Source organism: Onychostruthus taczanowskii, unplaced genomic scaffold, assembly GCF_017590055.1.
Source record: "Onychostruthus taczanowskii isolate IOZ18803 unplaced genomic scaffold, ASM1759005v1 scaffold12, whole genome shotgun sequence".
NCBI classification, from domain to species: domain Eukaryota; kingdom Metazoa; phylum Chordata; class Aves; order Passeriformes; family Passeridae; genus Onychostruthus; species Onychostruthus taczanowskii.
The window spans coordinates 2,590,860-2,612,919 of record NW_024498351.1 but is presented as its reverse complement, the minus strand read 5'-3'; the positions used below and the strand labels follow the sequence as shown (position 1 = coordinate 2,612,919).

The 22,060-nt window shown below is 47.4% G+C and overlaps 2 protein-coding genes across 2 annotated transcripts; one reads left to right on the top strand and one right to left on the bottom strand.

The window, feature by feature from the left end:
- Positions 1-242: 242 nt before the first annotated feature.
- AP5S1 (adaptor related protein complex 5 subunit sigma 1) lies at positions 243-2,765 on the bottom strand. The gene is made up of 2 exons (XM_041395845.1): positions 2,570-2,765; positions 243-2,133 (listed from the first exon to the last, which is right to left on the bottom strand). The coding sequence occupies exons 1-2, from the start codon at positions 2,725-2,727 to the stop codon at positions 1,707-1,709; spliced, it is 585 nt and encodes a 194-aa protein (XP_041251779.1). The 5' UTR covers positions 2,728-2,765; the 3' UTR covers positions 243-1,706.
- An 8,735-nt stretch (positions 2,766-11,500) lies between these two features.
- SH2D4A (SH2 domain containing 4A) lies at positions 11,501-19,986 on the top strand. Its single transcript, XM_041395733.1, has 9 exons — positions 11,501-11,712; positions 12,251-12,410; positions 12,955-13,117; positions 15,183-15,248; positions 15,661-15,796; positions 17,018-17,234; positions 17,648-17,778; positions 18,177-18,397; positions 19,894-19,986. Exons 1-9 carry the CDS (start codon positions 11,538-11,540, stop codon positions 19,984-19,986), a joined length of 1,362 nt encoding a protein of 453 aa, XP_041251667.1. The 5' UTR covers positions 11,501-11,537.
- The last annotated feature ends 2,074 nt before the right edge of the window (positions 19,987-22,060 follow it).

Here is a 22,060-nt window from a genome sequence, read left to right as displayed (position 1 = left end):
CTGCTCTTGCTCCAGGAGGAGATCAAGGAGAAGCAGAAGCCAAGTGGTGCCTGACCCAGGCCAGGTCATGGGGTCTCTAGGAAAGGAGGCACCAATGCAGGATAGAGCATCTGGACCATCAGCAGAAATACAGTCTCACAACTCTGACCTGCTGTATCCAGTGAGGGAGTTGGAAGACTGTAAACAGCTCTGTTACCCTGACAAAAAAATACATGTAGCATTTTCATCTGATGATGAGGAAATAACATGATGACCTTTATTTAAAATTGAAATACAGATGATGGACAGGGTCAGCAAACTGCTACCAAAAAAGTGCCATATATGGTGACCACGATATCAAAGTTCCAGGAAAAGTCTGGCAGACTTACATGGGATGGAAACATACAGGATGACCCCCATGACAGAGAATCAGGAAAAGACGATTCTTTATCTCCTTCAACTCCCCCTGAATCTACGAGATCTCAGGATGAAGAGGAAAATCACACACAAATAACTATCCCATTTGATCCAATTCAGGTGGCTGATTTTCGAGAGAATTTTGGCCATAAACCAGGTGATATTGAAATCCAGCAACTGGAATTCTATCAGTGCAGACACAATAATGGCCCACACATTCAGATTCCAGTTGATTCTCATCAACAATTAATTGCTAACACCATTAAAACTCTCCAGGATAATGTGTCTCTTTGGCTCTTGGTTGTATTTAAGCCAGTTGTGGGTGCAGTATGTGACAGCTGCTATCACATGGGAAGGTGCAGATGGTGCTCCCTTCCCCTTAAGGGTGGGATGCCACAGTGGGCTCCAATGCCCCCACACCTCCAGCGCACACTGAGATCCCCCGGCACAGCCAGAGACCCACCATGGCTGAAGCCCAGTGCCCAGCACCACCCTCTGGTGCTCCAGCTTTACTGGTGCAGTTACAAAGGAAAGCACTTTGGGGTCTGGCCCCGTGACAGCCTCTCTGCATGGCCTGGCAGTGCCCAGCCTGTTCCCAGCACAGTGGCGTAAGAGCTGTGCACGCCAGCTCCTGGCTCCCTGGATTTCCCAGCACCCAGAAACTGCTAAGGTAGGACCCTGCTCCCCACTGCACCTGCAGAGCTGGGTAGGTGGGTGCCAGCTCCTGCCACCTCCCAAGGTGTCACACAGATCCCCTGGCACCAAGCAGCACCATCTAGGGACAAGCACCCTGCCGTGCCAGGCACAAGGCTACACCCTGCCCCACTGCCTGATTATTTAATCCTCTACACAGAGACCCCAATGCCTTAGGGCCAGATGCACATCCCTGCTTGCCCCATGCACCCTGGCAAGTTCCCATCCCAAAGCCATGTCTCCCCTGCCACGGAAACCTGTGTGCCCCACAGTGCCCAGCTGGGTAATCACAATCCAGAGTCCCTCTTTTAGTGTCCATGCACAGCCACGTGCAGCCTCCACTCGCTATCGTGTGCACGTGGACTGGTGCAGGAACACAGTGCAGGAACTTGGCACTGTCCCAGCTCCAGGTGGATCTTTGGGGATGGCTATTAGCTCTCCCATGATGGTGTTGGGGGATAAATGGATTAAAACCCTGCTCTTAGCTGGCTCGTTGCTCTTTATTCCTGAACTATGTTTCTCATCCATCCCACTGGGGCTTGGTGACCATCTCAGATCTCTTGTCTCCCATCCCTCAAAAATATCTCGGGGTGGTAGGCAGGAATGTCATCTGCAGCTCAGCGGGACACTTTGATACCCAGCTCTCGGTCCACTGCCTGGAGGAAATGTTCATTGAGAAAAAGCATCTGCCCATGGGGCAGGAGACGGTCCAGGAGGCCATCGGCGGCATCAGGACGGAGCAGGACGTCAGCGCCAGGGCCGAGGAGGCGCATGGAGAGGAGCAGGCGGGGAGCCAGGCGCCGCAGGGTCATCTCAGCCAGCGACAGATTCTCTTGCGGTTCACAAACCAAGGCAAAGGCGAGGGCCAGCACTGACAACCAGACTACTGTCACCCGCTCAGGGAATGGGTCTCCGGGGGGCATCTGGAAAAGACCTCCTGGAGCATCTTGGAGTGACATCGGCTCATCGGGCAGCTGGGGAAGCTGTGGGGAGGACGGGCGCCCCAGGGATGACTGAAGCAGTTGACACTGCGAGGCCACTTGCCTGGAAGAGAAAAAGAGGACCCTCGTGTTAAGGACCCCCACCTCATCCAGGGACAGTGACCCCTTTGTTGAGGGAACAGGGTCCCAGGGGTCCTGCTGAGCCCAGGATCCCCAGAAAGGGTGGATCCCATGAATGAATGGTGGGGAGAGCATGGTCCTGGGGGTCTCGCTGAGCCCTGTCCCCCGAAAGGGGGGCTGCCACAGGCTCTCCTCAGGAATGGAAGTGTCCCACAGTTAAGGGGTGTCCCAGCCCTGGGGTCAAAGCCCAGGAGCCCTCCCATCAAACAAAGGGTGTATCACTGCTGTGGAGATCCCAGGGAGACGAAGGAGTCCCAAGTCCAGAGGGCTCAGGAGGTGGAGGGCACACGGTGCCGCGTGTCGCAGCGAGCCCAGCATCCGCAGGAGGGGATTCCCGCGGAGGCGGATGCCCGGTGTACCTGGCCACGACCAGCAGCTGCTCCTTGCGGCGGAGGCGCTGCCGGGGGCCCCCGGGGGCGGCGCCGGGGGGGGTCCCGAAGGCGCGCGCGTACAGCACGCGGCAGGGGGCGTGGCCGGCGGGCCCGCCCGGCGCCAGCAGCACGAACGCCCGCACCATGGCGGCCACGCAGCCCGGCCGCGGCCCCGACTCGCCGGAAGCGGCGGCGCGGGCCCGGAAGGAGAGGCCCTCGCGGTGGGCGGTGGGGGCAGCGGGTGACGATTGGCCAAGGCTCGGGGCAGCGGGAGCTGATTGGCGAGCAAAGGGCGGTGGGCGGGGAAAGCGCGCGGGGCTCGGCCCGGCGGAGGCGGTGTCCCCCGTGAGGGAGCCCCGCGCCCCCTCGGCAGCCGTGCCTGCTCCGCGTTCCCCTGCCCGGGCTTCTCCGTGCCACGGCCACGGAATGCGGCACGGGGTCTGTGGCTCAAAGTGGCAGCGCAGCACAGTTTTGGGATCTAAATGCGGCCGGAAGTGTGTGTTCCTGGGCGTGGGGTGCAGACGGCTGGGAGGGGACATGGGGGTAAATGTGGCTTGAGGTGGCGCAGGGGGACATGGCCGGGGCCAGCATGGAAAGGTGCTTGTCTTGAGTGGGGCATATGGAGGAGTGTGTGGCTGGCACTGGGGACATCCTGTGGCCAGAGAGGCCATGGAGAGGGACATCTAGGCGGAGACATGAGACTCTTCCATGAGACCTTTCCAGCCGTGGAAAACTTGTTTTCTGCCTCAAGTGACTTCAGTGGTAAAGCTGGTTTTTGACAAATTCTTTATGGCTGTGGCTGGCTATTCGTGGGTGCGGGAGAGTGTGAGGGTCTTTCTGGCGTGTTTGGGGACGTGATAACCCAGCTGTGGTGTGCATATTCCAGCCACAGTGTCCATGTTCCAGCCACGGTGTCCAATGCCAGGCATGGTGTCTGAAAGGAACACGACAAATGTGCCTTTATAAACAGACCATGTGAGTCTGCTTGTAGATAGGGCTAGGAACTTATAGATAGAGAAGTAATAGAAGAAACTATTAGTTCTAGAAAATGTTACTAATCAACACGGATTGTTGCTTAGCCAAGGCCGTGTTAAATTCCTGAACCTAGAGAAAAAGAACAAAGACTTTATAATAGAATAATGAATACCTTTATTTTTCTTCTTTTATATAACAAAAAGGGGGGGAGGTGCGTATCAGAGGGAGGCGTAGAGTAGGTGATTTGGGAAGTCTGTACCTCAGCCAATGGGGAAGAGGAAGAAAAAGGGGGCTGAGTTCCCCAACAATCTGAGACACCTGATGGGAAATTCCCATGGCTTCTCCCTTTATTTGAATAAAGTCACACGACTCCACTGTTTCCCTGTTGGACAAAAACCTCTGACATGCTGGATTCATGTTCCTAACAGCGTCCCTCCCGGAGCTGTCTCCCAGGAGTGCATGGCCAGCCTTACCCTCACGCAGCCCTGCTGCCCACAGCCCAGTGCCGCGCCTCGCTGGGCGCTCCCGTTCCCGTTCCCGTTCCCGCTCCCGTTCCCGCTCCCGGGGCTGCGGGGTCGCGCCGCGGCCGCCAGGGGGCGCCCGGTGCGGTACAGGCGCGCGGCGTCGCCTAGCGCTCCGCACAGTCCCCGCCGCGGCCGCCAGGAGGCGCCGGCGCCCGGGGCCGCGGCAGCCTGAGGGGCCGTTCCCGGGGGTCCCGTCCCGGGAGCAGCTGCAGGTCAGCCCTCCGGCGACCCCTCCTGCCACCAGGCCTCACCTGGTTTCGTCTCCCCTGATCATTTCTAGAGTCACTGCCGGCAGGACGAGCCCTTTGGCCCCGCGCTGGCTCTGCTGTTAGAGTAGCTGGCAGAATAGCTCCAGCTGTCCGCTCCCAGAGCCGCTCGTGCCCGAGCGACCCGCGCCGGGTGTGGGTCCCCCAGGAAGACGCCGGGATGCCTGCACCGAGGACGATGCCTGCCCTCAGCCCGCCCGGCTCAGCCCGCGCAAAGGTGCTGCGGGGAGCTGGCGCTGCAGCTCCTTTGTGACTCCAGTTAGTTTGCGTCTCCAGCTCGGGGAAGGCTCTCTCTAGTTTCTGCTTCGCCTCGTTTGCAGCTTCAGGTCTGTCCCCAGTTTGTCTCAGGTTCAGCTCGTAGAGTTTGTTCGTGCCTCAAGCATGTTTTAGACTGCAGTTTGGTTTCACCTTCCCCGGCTTCTTTCCGGCTTTCAACTTATTTGCAGCTCCAGTTTGTTTCCATGTTCGGTTGGTCTGTGGCTCCAGTTAATTTCTGCTCTGGCTGGTTACTGCTTGTGCTTGTTCAAATGATCTTGGCTTTTGACAGGACCACAAATCAATCCCTATCATAACTCAAATATGAACAATCTACATAACTCTAGATTGTCTGAAGATGGACTAAACTTCTTGGACCAGTGCAAGAGGACATTCAACCTCTAGTGGGATTCCCCACAGCTGCCCCAATACTGGTTCCCACTGTCAGGAAAATCCACAAACGCCTGAAGTTTATGTCCATAAAGGAGACAGAGAAGTCCTGCAAGTTTATTCTAATAAAGGGAGCGAGTCCCGCACAAGCTCGTGGGGTTTCCTCGCTCAAGGTTTTAGAGGGCGCAGCCTCTGTCTTCAACTCTCAGCCGCAGGTTGCCCTTTTCCTTTCTCCGCTGGCTGAGGTACTGAGAAGGTTCGGCCTTCTCAAACCACCTACCACATATCCCCCCTTGTACCTACTGTTTTACCCCAAAGTTCAGAAGTTAAGGTTTGTGCAGACCCACTTGTTTTTTTTCGGGAGCCAAGCTGTCTGGTCTCTGCAACAAACCTGCTGCCCAAAGTTAGTACAGACATTAAGACCCTTTTCAAAGACTTTACTACCAATACTGCTACTCATCAAATTGTAAAGAGATTACCTTTCCTCTCACCACCTTGATGAATAATGGGAATGAAGTTCCATACAAGGTAAAGAACAAAGTGGTTAAGCAATGAAAGCAATAATCACAGGAATGTGGAAGAGGGAAAACTGATGGCCTAAATTCTTGAAGGGGGAAAACACAGAAAGATAACACCCTTCTAATCCAGGATGTGTAATGATGAACTAAAAAACTCCCCAGTTTTGACTGGTTCTATAGTGAGAACTTGCCCTAGTGATGAACTTTTGCTCCTTTTAATAGTAAAAACCACACCTCAGCTCAGGCATCTCCCCTTAAAAAAAGACCACCACTCACCGAGCATGGGCTATGATTTCTTGGGACACAATGGCTTTAATTTGAAGTAGAGAAAGGACAAGCCAATAACAACTTAAGCCAAGTAGTGACTTCAATAAGACTTAATAGCCCAAGATTGTGCCTCGGGGTGCTGGCTCTAGGGTTTACCACCCAGCACCTCTTTCTGCAGAACAGTAAATCAAATTATGTGGTTAGAGAAATCTCCTTTTATACAGTGACTCAGTTTGGTTGAGTACCTGATCCTGTGTGTTAACCTATAGAAGCTCTCACCCTTTTCATCACACTGTTAATTCTCTCAGTAATTTTGATACAGGGAGATGATCCAAGAAATGTTTGCACATTGTTCCAGCAGGGAAGATACATTTTCCTTGAAAATAGAGCCCTGCAGCCTCAGACTGTGTTCAGTGGCTGCTGCTATATCAAATTATTTTTCCTTCTTGCCATTACCATCCATTCTTACCTGCTACAAGATAACTGCTGTCCCCTCCAGCAATATCAGGAACCTATAGGTAATTTCAAGGTAGTTTGTGTTGTGGTGACTTCATTGGTTTTGTTCTTTCAAGCATTATATGCCAGCCTTATGCAGAATCCAGTACATAAAGGGGCTGCAAGACAGCTGAAGAGAGGCTTTGGACAAGGGCATGGAGTAATGGGACGAGGGGAATGGCTTCAAACTGACAGAAGGCAGGTATAGATTATATATCAGGAAAAAATTCTTCCCTGTGAAGGTTTTGAGACACTGGAACATCCCTGTAATTGTTCAAGACCAAGCTGGGTGCTGCTTTGAGCAACCTGGTGAGTGGCCCTGGGCATGGCAGGGGTGGTGGAACTAGATGATCTTTGAGGTGCCTTCTAGCCCAAGTCATTCTATAATGCTAAGATACAAACAGGTCTGGTTCTGTCTTTTGGGGGCTGTACTTGTGCAGTTGTGTTTTCCTTCTCTTATACCCAAACTAGAATTTTCATATCCCCCCTTGTACCTAAAACAAAACAAAACAAAAAAACAAAAAAAAACAAAACCCAAACAAACAAAAAAAAAAACCCCAAAAACAGTAGGCTGAAGCAAAATTAAACAGAAAGAGAGGAATTAATCACTCCCCTATTTAGAACAGGATGAGGATTATAAAAAGCCCCAAACAAACAAGAACAAAACAAACAAATGAGCAGCCAAACCCCAAAGCACGGAAGGATATTTTGGTACTAACCTTGCTGGTGCAGCTGCTAACATAAATGTTTTCTGAGACAAGTGCCTGTTATGAACCAGTGTGTAACAGTTAACCCATGAAGGCCTGTGTACTCAGAGCAAGGCTGGGGTGGTGATTACTTTTGGCTGCATTGATTTTAGGTGAGTTTTGCAATTCTGCTTTGCTTCACTTCTGAAAAAAATCAGAAATGCCTTCATGAAGTCTGGCAGAGAGCTGATGGCATTGGAGTGGCTGGAACTGGAGAGATCCAGAAAAACCTGAGCTTCCTAGTGCTGCCAGGCTTAGTTTGGCAAGTGAAAGGAAATTCAGTTGCATTCTCACAGTCCAGGTTCTTGATCAGGGAAAAGAATTCCCAGTAGTGTCTCTGAAGCCACCTCTCACTAAACAAATAATCAGCTCCAAGGAGAAGCTCTTGACTCAAAATAATATAGTTCCACCATTTACTGAGCAAAGTGGTTTTATCTGCCTTTTAAGGGGAAAACTACTTTATGACAATAGAAGTCCTCTTAGGTCATCAGCCTGTTCCCTGAAGCAGGCTTTCTTGTGTTATCTTTCCTCCTCACCATTGGGTTTCTTGGGTTATTTTTAATTTACAGTTACTGTCACATTTACAGTGGAGATTCAACCCGTGTGCAGCAGGTTGAATAAGCTGCCTCCCTGAAAATGAGCACATTTACACTGTCCTGATTGATTTCTTGGTGACAATTGTATCTATGATTTTCTGTCTGTCTATTGTTTTCTTGGAGAAACCTCCCCTCTGCTGGCAGCACTGATGATGAGGACCAGGACTAGTATGGCCAGGTGGGAGTGTCTTGTGAGCCTGCCGTGTCCAAAGTGTCACCTGCTGCACACGTGAGCAGGAGCTCGTGCCAGTTCTTCTCAAAGCAATGGCACTTTCATGTGTATTCATGGACTTATTTCCCCTCTTAAAGGTAGATGATTTACAGGAGCACAGAGCAGAGGCTGCTCTCCAGTAGGAGATTTAAATGTTGTGTGAAGGACAACATTTTGAAGGATCAATTAGGCTTTGAATTGTGTTTATCCTTATGGCTTTCAGGCTGAGTACCTTATACATGAGTGGCAGAGCCCCAAAGCCCTGGTTTGGCTTCCCACATCCCCCCACATAGTTTTTGCTATTTTTGGCTACTCCCATCCCTATTTCTCCACAAAACCAGCTCCCACCTACCACTCCCATGATAAAAATGCAAACAGTAGAAAGTTTAACAGGACCTCTACAAAAGTTTTCCTGCAAGGTACCTGCTTGGAGGTCCCTCTGCCATTACTGCAGTCTTTGTCTTCACAAAGTTTGAGCTGTAAATATACTACTTACAGCTGGAACAGCATCTGCAAAACCACTTCCAGCCAGGTGTCAGTATTATGGCTTTGATTCAGACTTTGGGAACAGTATGTGACTGATTACAAGGATTTCCAGCTCCTAGATCTTTAATGAAGGGACTGCTAACATAGAAATATGGCAAACCTCTCGAGATGCTTATGTCATTTCCCTGTGTTAAAATAGCTGGTGCTTTAAAGGGTACCTTTGGGATAATTATAAATTTAATTATTATAAATCTCCTCTTTCAACCAATGTTACGAGGAAATCCAACTCTGTAAAACTGCGTCAGTACTGTGAAACTTGTTTGCTGAGCACCCTTCCATCTTGTCAACACACTGTGTTCCCAGGCATGGAAAGAGGGACCAGTTTGTCACCATGGCACATGGCAGAGCACATCATGTTCACCTAAGTAAATGCCATAGCAAAGCCATTCCCACTCCTGAGAAGCCAGAGCAGCATGGAAATGCATTCTGCTGATGGATTCTCACATGTCATGTCCCAGAAAGCTCTTCCCCCTCTATACTTGCCATCTCCATGGCTTGAGGACAGCTCAAGACCCTTTGGTGCTGAGCTGAAAAATCTCTGCCATCATGGGGGCACTCAGAAAGCATTGCTCAAGTCAGATCATCTCCCCTAAAAACCCTTTTTTAAATCAAGAAAGTAATTTGTTTAAACCAAGTCCATACCAATTTGGAACAGCAGCTTCATGTTTCTTCTAGAATGAAGTTAACTTTTTTAATAGGGAAAGTATTACATAATCAGAGAAACAAAATAGAAATGAGAAGACAACACCAGCTCCTGGTCACTGTATGCTCCCCAGGACTCTTGCTCCTAGCTTCTGCTGCAGACAATGCATTTTTGGGACCATGATCTGTTCTCTTGTTTCCTTGAGGTCCTTGAGGAGCAATTTGTCTCCCTGCCTACAGCTCCTCCCCCTGCTTCAAGCTCCTTTCAAGCTCTTCCTGCTGAAAGTGTATGGGGGCTTCACTGGAGTGGGGCTCCAGCCAGCTGTGTCTCTGGCAGTTTTAAGGCAAGCCATGTTCAGAAGCAGGGGGATGCTTGGGACAGACTGCGTGCTCCCAGCATGGGTGCAAGACGGAGGAAGGTTGAGCAGCGCAGCAGATACTGCTCTGACAGTCTGACTTCCTGATGGCTGCTGTTGTGCTGTCCCATTTCATCTAAATAATTGTGTGCTCTGTGTGTGCTCCTTGGGAAGCTTCAGTATTCTGGCTTGTCTACTACCTCCTTCTTTTTTTTTTTTTATTTTATTTGTCAGAAGCCAAGCAGTCATACTGTGAAGATGCTCCCAGCAGTTTTCTTCCAAAATTTGGGTTCCTAGAAGTCTAGTCTCTCTCCTGTAAGATGGCTAATCAATTTGACCCCATTAACTTGATTTAATACGTAGTCCCACTTCACCGTAGCACAGGTCCTGCCATGTCTGTGCCCTTTGTATTTCCACATTACTGCCTCCATAACCCTCTGTCTCCCACCTACTGTGCTACATTCTAGCATGCTTGTTCCTTAGACTCCCAGGATATGTGCAGAAGGACTTGAACAATCCCACTGCTTTAATTTTCTTTGTAGTCCAATAGCAACATTTCCCAAGAGTTTGTCCAGAAAGTCCCTGCCACTTCTGGCCAGTCAGTCACCCTGCTCTGGTGTTGCACTTAGTACGTGGCTGTCAGCCTCCCCATGTCACCGAAAGCACTGCCAATCAATCTCCTGATCTCCATGAGTTTATCCAGATAAGATGATGAAAATATTTGTTTTCAAGGTCTTTAGTCCACATTTCTACTTTCTCATTTGTCACCTTCCCAAGTGCCAGGAGAGCTTTCAATTTTCCAGTGAAATCTCTGTTGTAAATGTAAATCCATGAGCACAAAGCAAGGCTGTGCAGGTGTTAGTACCTCGCCAGCATGCACTGGACATAAGCCAGTATCTTGGGCAGGAGCAGGGATGCCCCTTCTCCCCATCAGCTTCATCCTGTCAGACAAGGACGTCCCATGCTGTTGTGGTTCGTTTTGGGGGGGAGGCACCCTGGGGAGTCCCCGGAGGGCCCCTTAGGCTGTGAGTTGGCTGTCAGCAGCAGGCAGGCAAGGAGACTCCACACGGCTTCTGAGGGTGCTAATTAGATGAGGGTTTATTGGGGGTCCCATCCCCGGGAACAGCATGGTGGTTACTGAGGGGGAAGGGGAAAGGGGGAGGGAAGGGGAGAAGGAGAGCCTAAGGGAGGGACATGAGGGGAGAAAAAAGGGCTAAGAGGGGAGAAAAGCTAAGAGAGCGACCGGTCTCGCTCGCACAGTTTAAGAGGGAGAATGAAAATGGGCGCGTAGTCAGACTTGGGCCAGTGGGATTACAGATACAGGATGGTTCAGGGCAGGACCACAGGCTTGGGATATACCATACATTTTGGAGGGGTGAGACAGAGCACACCATTTAAATAAAATGCAATACTACACCATGCCAGGCTCAGCACGTGGGCAGGTGCATCAGCAAGATGTGTCAGAGCGGGGACTGTCTAGGACACTGGCTACCCAAATTGCCTTTCATCAAACTAGCTGCACTCCTTGTGCTCCCTTGATTTGCTGGGAGGCTGACTTTGATGGATGGGAGCACTCCAAAATTCCCGCTCCCACCTCAAAAGCAGAGTCGAATGTCCTCCCTGTCTTTCTTTGGTAAAATGAGGCAGGCTGGGCTTTTAATCATCACAGTTTTCCTGTTTGGAAGGAGGAGGAGCCATCTAGTCATGGGTTCATTGATTCCCTGCCCAGCAAGAATGTTTGCTTGAGCACAGCCAAGCCGCACCTCTGATGACTAACAGGCAGCGCTCTCTCTCTTTGATATACTATCAGCTGGGTTTATCAGAGTATCAACACAACCTTCCCACTCCAGGCCTCGCCCCTTCTGGCCAGCTCTCCCTGCAGAGCGGGCAGGGGCTGCATGAGAGCTGAGCTCACCTCTTATTCCAAGGAATCTTAACAGCAGGTTTTAAGATACTTATTTACTTTTTTTGGTCCGTGCAGGAAGTCTGAGCTAAAAAAAAAAAAAAAAAAAAAAAAAAAAGGAAAGAGACAGAAGTATAATTGCTCTGGCACGCCTGCATTCCTACTTCAGTCTCAGACGGGCAGGCACTCTTTCTTGTCGGAGCCAGCAAGAGGATCTGATCCCTGAAGATTATCACCACGAACGTGCGTAAGTGAAACCTGCAGCCATGCTGAAACAGATATTATCAGACATGTACATCGATCCGGAGCTGCTGGCAGAACTCAGCGAGGAGCAGAAGCAGATCCTCTTCTTCAAGATGAGGCAGGAACAGATCAGACGGTGGGAGGAAAGAGAAGCTGCTGCGGAAAAGATTTCAGCAAAGAAGCCACTGCCAAGGAAAGGTAAGTCTCTGACTCCTGGCTGCTTCACCCTCTGACATGTATCTGGCCTAGTCAACTGCTTCCTAGAAATAGGAAATAATGTATTCTTAGATTACTTTCTTCTCCAAGGGACATGGCATAGGCTTATTTTAAAACATAGATAAATCCACCTGCAATGGGGTAGTTTTGGCCAGGCGCACAATGGTTTTTACTCCCTGGCCCAGACATTCCGTCCTTGACCAAATTGCTCAACTCCCCTAGCTGGGAAGACAGGGCTTATTTGCCCCCAGGAGATGCATCTCATTAAGTTTCCCACTAAATGGTGCCTCAGAATCTGTCTTTAACAGAACCATGGATTTGAATATCTGTCCTGAGGCACTAGATCTGATGGGCATTTCCCACTGAGATTTTAGATCTGAAGTTGAGTTTCTTCACGTACAGTTGCTTTTGGGGGGGCTCTGTCACCAATAGTAGCTGGTAGGGCACAGCAAGTGCAGCATAGGACCTGCAAAGAGCTACCTAGCAAACAGCATTTGCCAAAGAGCTGCTTCTTTTCCAGCCAACAGGAAGTCAGTGACATGGAAACTCGGCGCTGACAATGAAGTGTGGGTCTGGGTGATGGGCGAGCATCCTTCAGATAAATCCTATGCAGCCATCTGTGAAGAGATCCAGGCACAAAGAGCGAAGCGCTTAGCGAGAGAGCAAGGCCAGGAGGGCAGGTAAGCACCCTTCAGCTGAAGGACTCGGTGGGCAGATATGGAGGAGAAGGATTTTGTATAAGGGCACGTGAGCTGGAGTCTTCTCTGTAGGGGCTGTGATTAGCACTGTCATGGCAGCCTTGCTAGCAAAAGGCACAGGCAAAGGTTGGTTTTCTGAAAGGACACACAAGGTTGGTTTTCTGAGAGAACACACAATGATGGCAGAGACCAGCTGTAGCCTGAGAATTGGCCTGGCTCACTGAGCCTCCTGTGACATGGCTGCTGCGTGGGACCCTCTGCAGATCACAGGAAATGCTGATGCTGTCACTGCAGCAGGTGATGGGCTCAGATCGCTCTGATTCACCGGCAGCTGCCAGGGTACAGCCGGACAACAGTGTTACCACGAGTCATTAATTTAATTACTCACCTGCCTGATCTGGAGATATAACTGCCTATGCACATGTGGCTTCATTGCATTCTGCTCTGCTCACGTGCAGCCTCCTCACGAGACGCTCAGACATCAGAAAGTGACTCCGTCCTAAGTCCTCTCTCTCTTGCATTTCAGAGAGACTGACTCTTCTGCAACATGGTCTCTACATCCACAGCCAGGACTTCTGGCTGAGACAGATCTTCATGGGAATAAAAAAAACACTGAGGAGAAAAAGGAGGAACATGGGAGAAGAATGACTGATATTGATACAACAGGAAAAAACCAGGAGCTCACAAAGGTAGTTTTCCATTTTCCCATAACTATAAGAAACATGTTTTTTGAGGTCTAGGAAGTGCAGCAAATCCTGGTTGCTGTAAATATAAATTTGAGGGGAAAAGCCTGTTGAAGCTTTTTTTCTACAGAAGAGAAGAAGCCATGTTGTTACATCCTTCCTTAAGACTCAGAAGGTCCATGTGCTGTTCTCAGCTGGGATAGATCTGCTCTGCGCCAATGGATAAACTACTCTGAATTCCTTTGCTCTACTCTGAATTCCTTTGCTTTCATTCTCTGTGGGTAAAACAAGGGGTGCAGTACTTTTCCTTCTGCACTGTGGCTGGTTTGAATGGCTTTTGGGGCAAGACCAGGGAGGCTATCCTAGGATTTTTAGATGGAATGTCACAGCCCTCAGCCAAATCATTTACTTTTACAAAAGACCAAATGAAGACAATTTTACCAGCATCATCTGACATGCATATTTTAGGTGGTTCTTGGGTTTTTTTGTCTTCTAATACAGAAAACAGCTTATGACATTGATAGCACAGGACAGTCCAAGTGCAGGAACACAGTATCTGCGTTCCTGTGGTATTTCGTTAAGAAATATTTTTTCCAGCAATAAATACATTTGTGCTTTTTAGCTGTCTACAAAAAGCCATTTGCAGAGAAAGGGAACAAAGAAGAGTTAAATTAATTACCCATGCAACTACAGTTGGACAAAAGGAACAGGACATCCTGCCAGTTTAATGGGAGAAGTTCTATCTCATTCTGCAGTTTTCATTCAGCCTTGAATGAACTTGTATGAGTGTATATTCTTTTATCTGCCACTCCATTCTATCATAAAAAAGTATGATAGCAGAATGTTGGGGTTTGGCAAAATGCTCTCCTATTGCTACCAAAATTGTGAATGGAGTTTGGAGTGACTGTCTCCTTTATCAAAAGCCTCTGAGTCACATGGGGTTTTTCTCTGCACTGTTTGCTAAAGTTGAGCAACTATGTGGGAGGTTCTTGTTTTTCAAAGGAACTTATTAGTCAAAAGTGATCAAAATCCCCAAAACAAACCAAAAACAACCCCCAAAAAACAAACAAGCCACCACCAAAAATCTAACCGCCTTTCAAAGTCTTGAACATGGGAATAGATGGGGAGTTGCATATTTTCCTTTATTTTCTGTCATTATATTATTAGCAAATTTTCCCAGGTTTCTGGGGCTTTTGCTGTTAAAAGGAGGGCTCCAGACTTAAGTCCCCTGTTGTATTTTCTATGCCTGGAAAGAGGCTTTTCCCTTACCTCCTGCATTAAAATGTTTTCTCTGAGATCTAGTTCCCATTCCATTTGACCTGAGAGATACAGGTATTATGCTGCAAAGAATAGGGCTGATCTACAAAAAAAAATGCTGCTCCACAGACATTTGAAGCTCCTAGTTTCCTGTTGAGGAGAGGAAAATTGTAAAGCTGTGTTCGTATTAAATATTAGCCAAGTAGGTGATGGAGCTAAAAGGAAGTGTGACCTTGGTAAGCAGAATAGTACAGTTAACTCATCACTTGTACTGTGGGAGGCACTCGGGGTCTGATGGGGCAGTGGGTGGGTGTTTACTGAAAGCTAAACCTAACAGTTTGTCTGCAGAGGCAGCTCTCAGCTAGGGACTGCTGGCAGGGCAGCTGGGCTGGTTTTCAGGGAAGAGAGAACATGAAATATAGAGCCAGTTGGATCAGTTTGTCAAGTAGGAGTTTGCAGCAACCCAGCCACAGCTGCAAACAAGCACAGGCAGGTAAAGCTGTAGACAGCAGGTTCTGCAAGGGATTGCTTTAGAGGAAGGGAAGAAAGGGACTGCTCCCTGGGAGCACTTATGAGCATTGCTTAGCAAATATAGGCATGCTTATGGCTATCCTGACACCCCCGAGTTCTCCTCCTGTGGCATGTTTGGCCAAATATGATGGGAAAACCCCCACAATGTTTGTCAGAGCGGGCTGGTAAAACTTGTTAACAAATGTCACATAACTGCTTTTGCATTAAACACCTATTGCCCCAAAAAAAAGAGCAATTGTCCTAATGTCACATTTATTTCTCACCACTCTTTTGCTCTGCTCAGAGGGGAACCAGAAATGTTCACCAGATGCTGGCAGATTGCCATGTGAGGAAGCATAGTTTCCAACAGGTAAGTGGCAACCTATGGTGCTCCTAATACATTGAGTGAGGTCAGTGCTCTATCCTAGAGCCCCAGTCAGTTTTAGAGCCTCATATGAGCCAAGAATATTCTCACCTTTTGAACCAGTTTTATCCAGTGTTGCTCTGCTTCTCATGTATGGTGTGATGATTTGGAGATGGTACAAAGCAGACCAGGCTGGCCAGACTGAGGAGTAGCACAGGGAGATGCTCCTGATGATTTTTGGTGGGCTGTTTTCCCTTCCTGTCTCAGTTGTTACCTGCAGTAAAGGCAGAGGGTCTCTATGTTGTTGAAATTGGAGGCGTTCACTGTAAAGGACAGAGTTCCCAGTATTTCAAGGCTAGCTGAAAAGTAGGGCTAAAGCTTGCCTGAGACAAGGCTGAACATACTGTTTCTTTCCTAGATGAAGGAAGCACAGAGGAAAAATTCAGAAGAGTTCTCAGCCCCACAGAAGCCAATACCACAGAGCCATTCCAGCACAGAGAGCCAGAGAACGCTGCAGAAATCAGATGAGAATGAGCCTGAATGGCAGGAATTCTGTAAGATCTTAAAATTACCTTTTCCTATAAGGCTTGAGAAATCCTAGGGCTCTGTGGGGTCATCTCAACCCCTCCCCTGCCATACTAGAACTGAATAATATTTCAGAGGGTGGAGAGTATTGCCAAGAAATACAGCACTGTATTATCAGAAATATTTCTGAGTCCATGCAGCATTGAGACTAGAGCTGGGCAGGGAAATGGAAAACTTCCAACTGACACTATGTTAAAACAAGCAACAAATAGGAACCCCATGAGTATAGCCAGTACTATTAATTTTAAACTAGAAGCTGGCCTTTTGTAGGACTTTGCAGTAACATTGCTCTTGAGGACGAGTAAAATGGGGAGCAGGGACTAACTAAAAAGGGTTTCCCTGTCATTCAAGCATGATCCCACCCAAGTAAAGCCCTGCTGCACTGTCTCATGTAATGAATTCCAATAATAGAAAGGAAAATAGCAAACAGTATGAGACTTGCAGTAGCAGCTATCACTGCTGCCAAATGCTTCCTGAAGGAGAACCTGATGCACTGTTCTTCCCAGTTCCTCCCCTGCTGCTCAGTAGATGGCAATGCTGTACCACCAGCTGTTTCCACTTCAGTCTAGGGGTTTTATTTTTCTGACTGATAGAAAAACCGCTGACTGGAGAGCTGGCTACTCATACAGACTCCAGGGAGAGATGGACCTAGACAATCAAGGCAGTTTTACAGGAAAAAAACCCAAACAAAAACACAGTCAAGTTCTCCACTTTTCATAATATTTTCAGTATGGCTCCTTCCCACCCTCCAAAATTGATTAGCACTTTCAAATCCTTCAAAACATTGATTTGGGGTCATTTCAGCAGCTTCAGTTCCAGGAGCTTCAAGCCCTGCCTCCCGCCCACCAGTTTACATGAAAGGCACTACAGAAACCCATGTCTGAAGCAGGAGTCAGCATCTGAAACAAAACCAAAAAGTCTCTAAGTACAAAAGGACCTGGTAACAAGAAAAAACACATAGATCTTAGATATTTTCCCAGAAAAAAACTGGTTTTTAATGTTTTAAAGGAATAAAAACGGTGCCCCTTAACACTTGGGAGACACATGGCAAATGGTCTCACAACTGAGTGACTCTTTCAGCTTGTGAAACGGATCATTCTTACACTTCCACAAGCAGGAAGATGGCCAAAGGGTAGCAAGCTTTAAACTTGCTGCTTGTTCGCTCCTGTAGGACTCCTTTTTTGTTCCAGTGCGGAAATCCAAGGCAGCAGATGAGAAGAGACGCTCCCTTGCACGGCAAGCCAGAGATGACTACAGGAGGCTTTCACTCCAGGGCATCCACAGAGGGAAGCAGGCAGATATTTCCAAGGGTGCCACAGCAGGAGATCGGCGACCACTTCAATATCCACCTCTCCCCCCCAAGCCTAAACTTCTGCCTCCTGCAACGGCAAATGGGAGAGCAATTAGGTAAGGAAGCCCCTGTGCACTGAGGAAAGGAGAAGGGATGAGATTCTTTTGCTCTAGCATGGGATGGTTGAGAAGGGAATGGTTATCTCTCCTCCTTGTGTGGAAGAGACACCCAGCAGGGAAAAATACAGGCTATATTCCGGCCTAGGGTGTGATGAGGCCTTCAGGTGTTCATTCCTGGAGGGTAACAGGATTAGTTAGTAGAGTGTCCTAAGCCTGGAGCACAGAGAGCCCCTATGATGCCAGATGTCCACTGAAAGCCATATTCCATACAGCTGAACTGGTGTAAGCTGCCTCTTTAGGGCTGGTCTTAAAATCCTAAGATTTTAAGACCAGCAAAATGTAAGTCTTGCACAGGGACTCAAAACCTGTCTTTTGAATCTGATGCACAAACCAGAGGTCTTTTTTAACAGGAAAGAGGGAGTCCAGAGGACAATCTCCAATTCCACCGAAGAAAGCATCATCAAGTGGTTCAAAGAGGAGCAATTCCCCCTCCGAGCTGGCTATCTGAAAACCACAGACACAATAGCACCTTGGTTCCATGGTGAGTCCTGGGAATTTCCACCCCAACCCAAGTGTTTAAGAAGTTTTTGCTGCTAACACGGCTGCTAACACGGGCTGGGCTTGGGAGTAAAGTTCCTATACTGGAATGAACATACAACAACTGCAATACCATTCTCTCTAACACAGCAACAGTCCTTTTGAGCACTCCATGGTTGTCATTCCTCGTTGGCCAAGTGTGGCACAATTAACAAAGAGCTCTGGGCCATGGCCTGTTACAGCAATGGCAGCACTCTCCTTCTTGGACTACTCGTCAAGAAAACAGTGAAAGGGATGGAAGTGCTATGGACTGGTTTTAGAGCAGATTTCTTGCAAGAACTGTTTGTCCAGTCCTGTACAAATGCTTTTCTCCCTTCAGTTTTGTCTTTTGGTTTTGAACAGGTATCCTAACCTCTAAGAAAGCAGAAGAGCTTCTGAATAAAACACTACCAGGGAGCTTTCTGATCCGGGTCAGTGAGAAAATCAAAGGCTATGTGCTCTCCTATCGGTCTGTGGAAGGATGTAAACATTTCCTCATTGATGCCTCAAGTGATTCCTACAGCTTCCTTGGAGTGGACCAGCTGCAACATTCAACGCTGGCTGACCTTGTAGACTACCACAAGGTGAACATCTAGCAATGCATTAATTAATTGCTTAATTGTCTCAGGGCACTTCAGAATAAGAAAGAGTAGATTGAGTTGTTTTGAAGTAGGTAACTAGACCCGTTTTAATTGCTGCCGGGTATCCTGTGTGATGCTCCAGAAGGGTATGTCAGCCTGACTGGTACAGCCCAGGTGACGTAATACACCTCAGATATCTTAGATCTGATTCACTCACCCTCAAACACACAGGACACCTTGCATGCTGGGCCCAAGTTACTTACAAGCTACTTAGTAGAAATGTTGATGAGAGGTGACAGCATACTCATACAAGCTCCTTTCTTTTGTATTCTCTCCATGGTTAAGGGGCACTGGCAAGTTGGGTAAACACAAAATCCTGCTTACCTTCAGCTTCAGCTTGAAAGAGAGCAACATATCTTTATAATCTCAAAGAACAAAGGGGTGGTACTGAGCAAAGGTAAAAAATAGAAGGGAAGGAGGAAGGATGGCAGGCTCTTGCAACAATAACAGTGGTGTTTACCAGCATTGACTGCAGTTGCATGGGTTTCAAGGAGAGACAGGTTCATTCGTTTTCTGTAAGATCTGCCCGAGGACATGTCAATCATTTTTCTTGTAAGTTCATTTAAAATCCCTGTTTCTTTTAAATAAGTGTGTAGCTTAGTACAGACATGGCTAAACAAAATTGGACATGAGAACAATAGCTATACTCATTTGCTCTACGGAACTTTACCTGGACTGCCTGAGCTTGCTTCTTGCATGATTTTCACAGTTCAGGCTGGAAGTATTAAAAGCAGGAGTTATACAGCTATTTGTACCAGAGCTAAAGGATGTAAAGCTTTGCTGTGCGTAGCTACATCAAATATAGAGCCAAGCCCACAGTCTGCAAAGAATCCTGCAGGTCCCCTGCACTACAGCACATGTGGGCAGATGAACCCACTCTGCCAAAGTGCCCCACTGGGTTCTGCTTATCACCCACCAGGTGACCATGAAAGAAGGCAAGTTCCCACCATGCATCTGTTGCTAGGATGGAGAATGAGATTGGAAGCACAGCCTCTACTTAGAACAGGACTTGCCTAAGCGGAGGGAGTGTGCTCTCTCCAGAATCCACCCTTGTCCCTCCCACAAACACAGCCAGAAGCACAGTTCACAATCCTGGTCCTGCTTTATCTGCATGCTGCACATTCCCGGCTCTAACACTTTCTAGCAGGGCACCAGTCTATGTCAGGGAAGTTGTAGTTTCCTCAGGGATGAGCACAGCTCTTTCCTCGAACTGCCAGAGTTGTGTCACTGAGTTAGGGCACAGAGCACAGACATTGTATTATGAAGACAGAGGGCAGAGGGCCCTTCCCTGAATTCTCTGGAAAACAGAGCTGTATCACATAGTGGTGGGAACACATCCATACCATAACAGAGTCAGGAAGACTGCTGTCCACCTTGTGAAGTTGTGACAGGCAGGGTCTGTTTGAAAACTGGTGTTTGATCATATCCTATATTAACAGGACGAACCCATCACTTCCTTGGGGAAGGAGCTATTGCTTTACCCATGTGGCCAAGAGGACCAAGAGCCAGATTACATCTCTCTCTTTGAGTAAACCTCCCCATCTCGTTTTGGAAGCCTCAGACTTGTATTCACAAAGAACTTGGAACTGAACTTGGGACTAGAGATGCTGATACTTACCTGAAACCACCAATGCCTCTATTTTGTATCTATCACAACAAAGCAGTAGGAGAATAAGTACTGTTGTGAGCTACAGGATGCATCAGCCCAGCAAACTGCAAACCTGGATACATCCCACAAGATGGAGAGAATGAGTTGATGAAGTAATCAGTTGATCAGGGAGATACTGCCATGGATTTTCAGTGGGTTTTTGTAGGTTTCTTGGGGGACTCCTGTATTCAAGCTGTCTTTTGTTCTTGAATGCAAGGTTCTTTGGGAAATAGATTAGTACCTACAGTTGAATGAGATTATACCTTCCTGAAGGCACAAAACAACTTGGAGAGGTGAATTGATCTTGATATGTAATTTGCATAGTGTGAAGCTTAATTCTATAAAATGCTGTGTCCTTGGAAGGAAGGATGTTCAGTCAAACACCCGAGAAAACCCTGAATGCCTTTCAGTGAAAGGTTCTCTCTGTGACAACAGATTTGCACACATGAAGAGTGCATTTTTAAAACTCCTCTAGACTCTGAATATGATCCTCACTATTTTAACCTGTATTTAACTCCCACGCAGGCCTTTCTGCATTGAGAGGGATTATCCTTTTTGAAAAGGAAAGGAGATGGGACAGAGTCATTGTATGAATGACAACCACATGTACAGAACCTAAAAATGTAAGAAGGAACACCTATATCAGTATTAACACAGTTTACAGAAGAGTTTTTGCCAGTAAAGAATGCTATTTTCCAAAATGGAGCTATCTGTTGCAAGTTTTGTCCCAATTACTGAGATGCATCTGGTGTAAACTTTATTATAGAACTTGTTCTTTCAACATAATGTTCTTTTTTCTTTATCTGTTACAATGCTCTTTAAATACAACATTCAGAAGATTGGGGGAGAGCTTGGACAGAATCACATAACAAATTAGTCTTCATCCAGGTTCCCTAATGTTGTTGCACATGAGAAACTGCAGCTGAGGGGTCTGAATCTGCAAACATCATTTTTTAGAGGCACAATCCTCAAATAGTGAATAAGAATTGGTCTTGTTTCAGTTCATTACCTCTTTTTACTTACTCTCTCTTTTCTGTTAGATCAGGGCTACTCAACTTGAAGAAGCAGTCAAAATGTCCAGTCTTACATTAATCTGGGTTTTGCAGAATACAGATTTAAAGAAATTGTGATCATCTGGTCTTAAAATTTACAGCTATGCTGACAAGCAGTTTCCATTCCAGGAAAGAGGGGATAACTACACTCCAGTTATAGCAAGTGTCACTTGCTAGAAATAAAGCCTTAATGTAAACTGAGATTCTGAACATAAAGACACTCTGCCACTGCAAATGACTTAATGAGCTTCTTGAGCCATATATCACATGTATCAAAGAGATAATCTCATTATAATCTGCATCAATAATGACAAAGGGTGTTAGATTATCTGTAGAGGGGGGAACATCCCTCCTTTCCTTCCTTTCCTCTTTATGGACTGTTTCTTTTAAAAATTTGGTCAAAATGAAAGGTCCTTCAGAAAAACATCTGTTTTCATGTGAAGAATGTGTCATAGCTGTTATCTTGCTGAGACAAATTGTGAAGTGTTTTGCAGACCTATGAGCTGGTAAAGAGAGAGGAAAAGTATGCTCTAAAAAGGCATTTGAGACACAAGGTGTTAACTGGCAAAATAAGATGCAGGCCAGTCTGTCATGGACATAGCAGGACCTAATTTTAGCTCTAAGATCTTTAGTAAAACCCCTCAGGGTTTGACCTGCTGACAAGTGGACCAGTAGATTCACTGTCTTTATATTAAACTACTTATTTGCAAATATTGTCTCAGTACAGCCCAGGGGAAACCACTATCCATGTTCAAATCATCCCACATGTTTGAGTCATGCCTCAGTTTTTCAAAGAAGTCCCACTTTTCTGCTGTGAGGCAAGAAATATGAAGATTTAGATGACTGGACTGACTGCAAGGCAACTACCTTGCTAGAACAGACACCCTAAAGACTGCCTCTTCTATT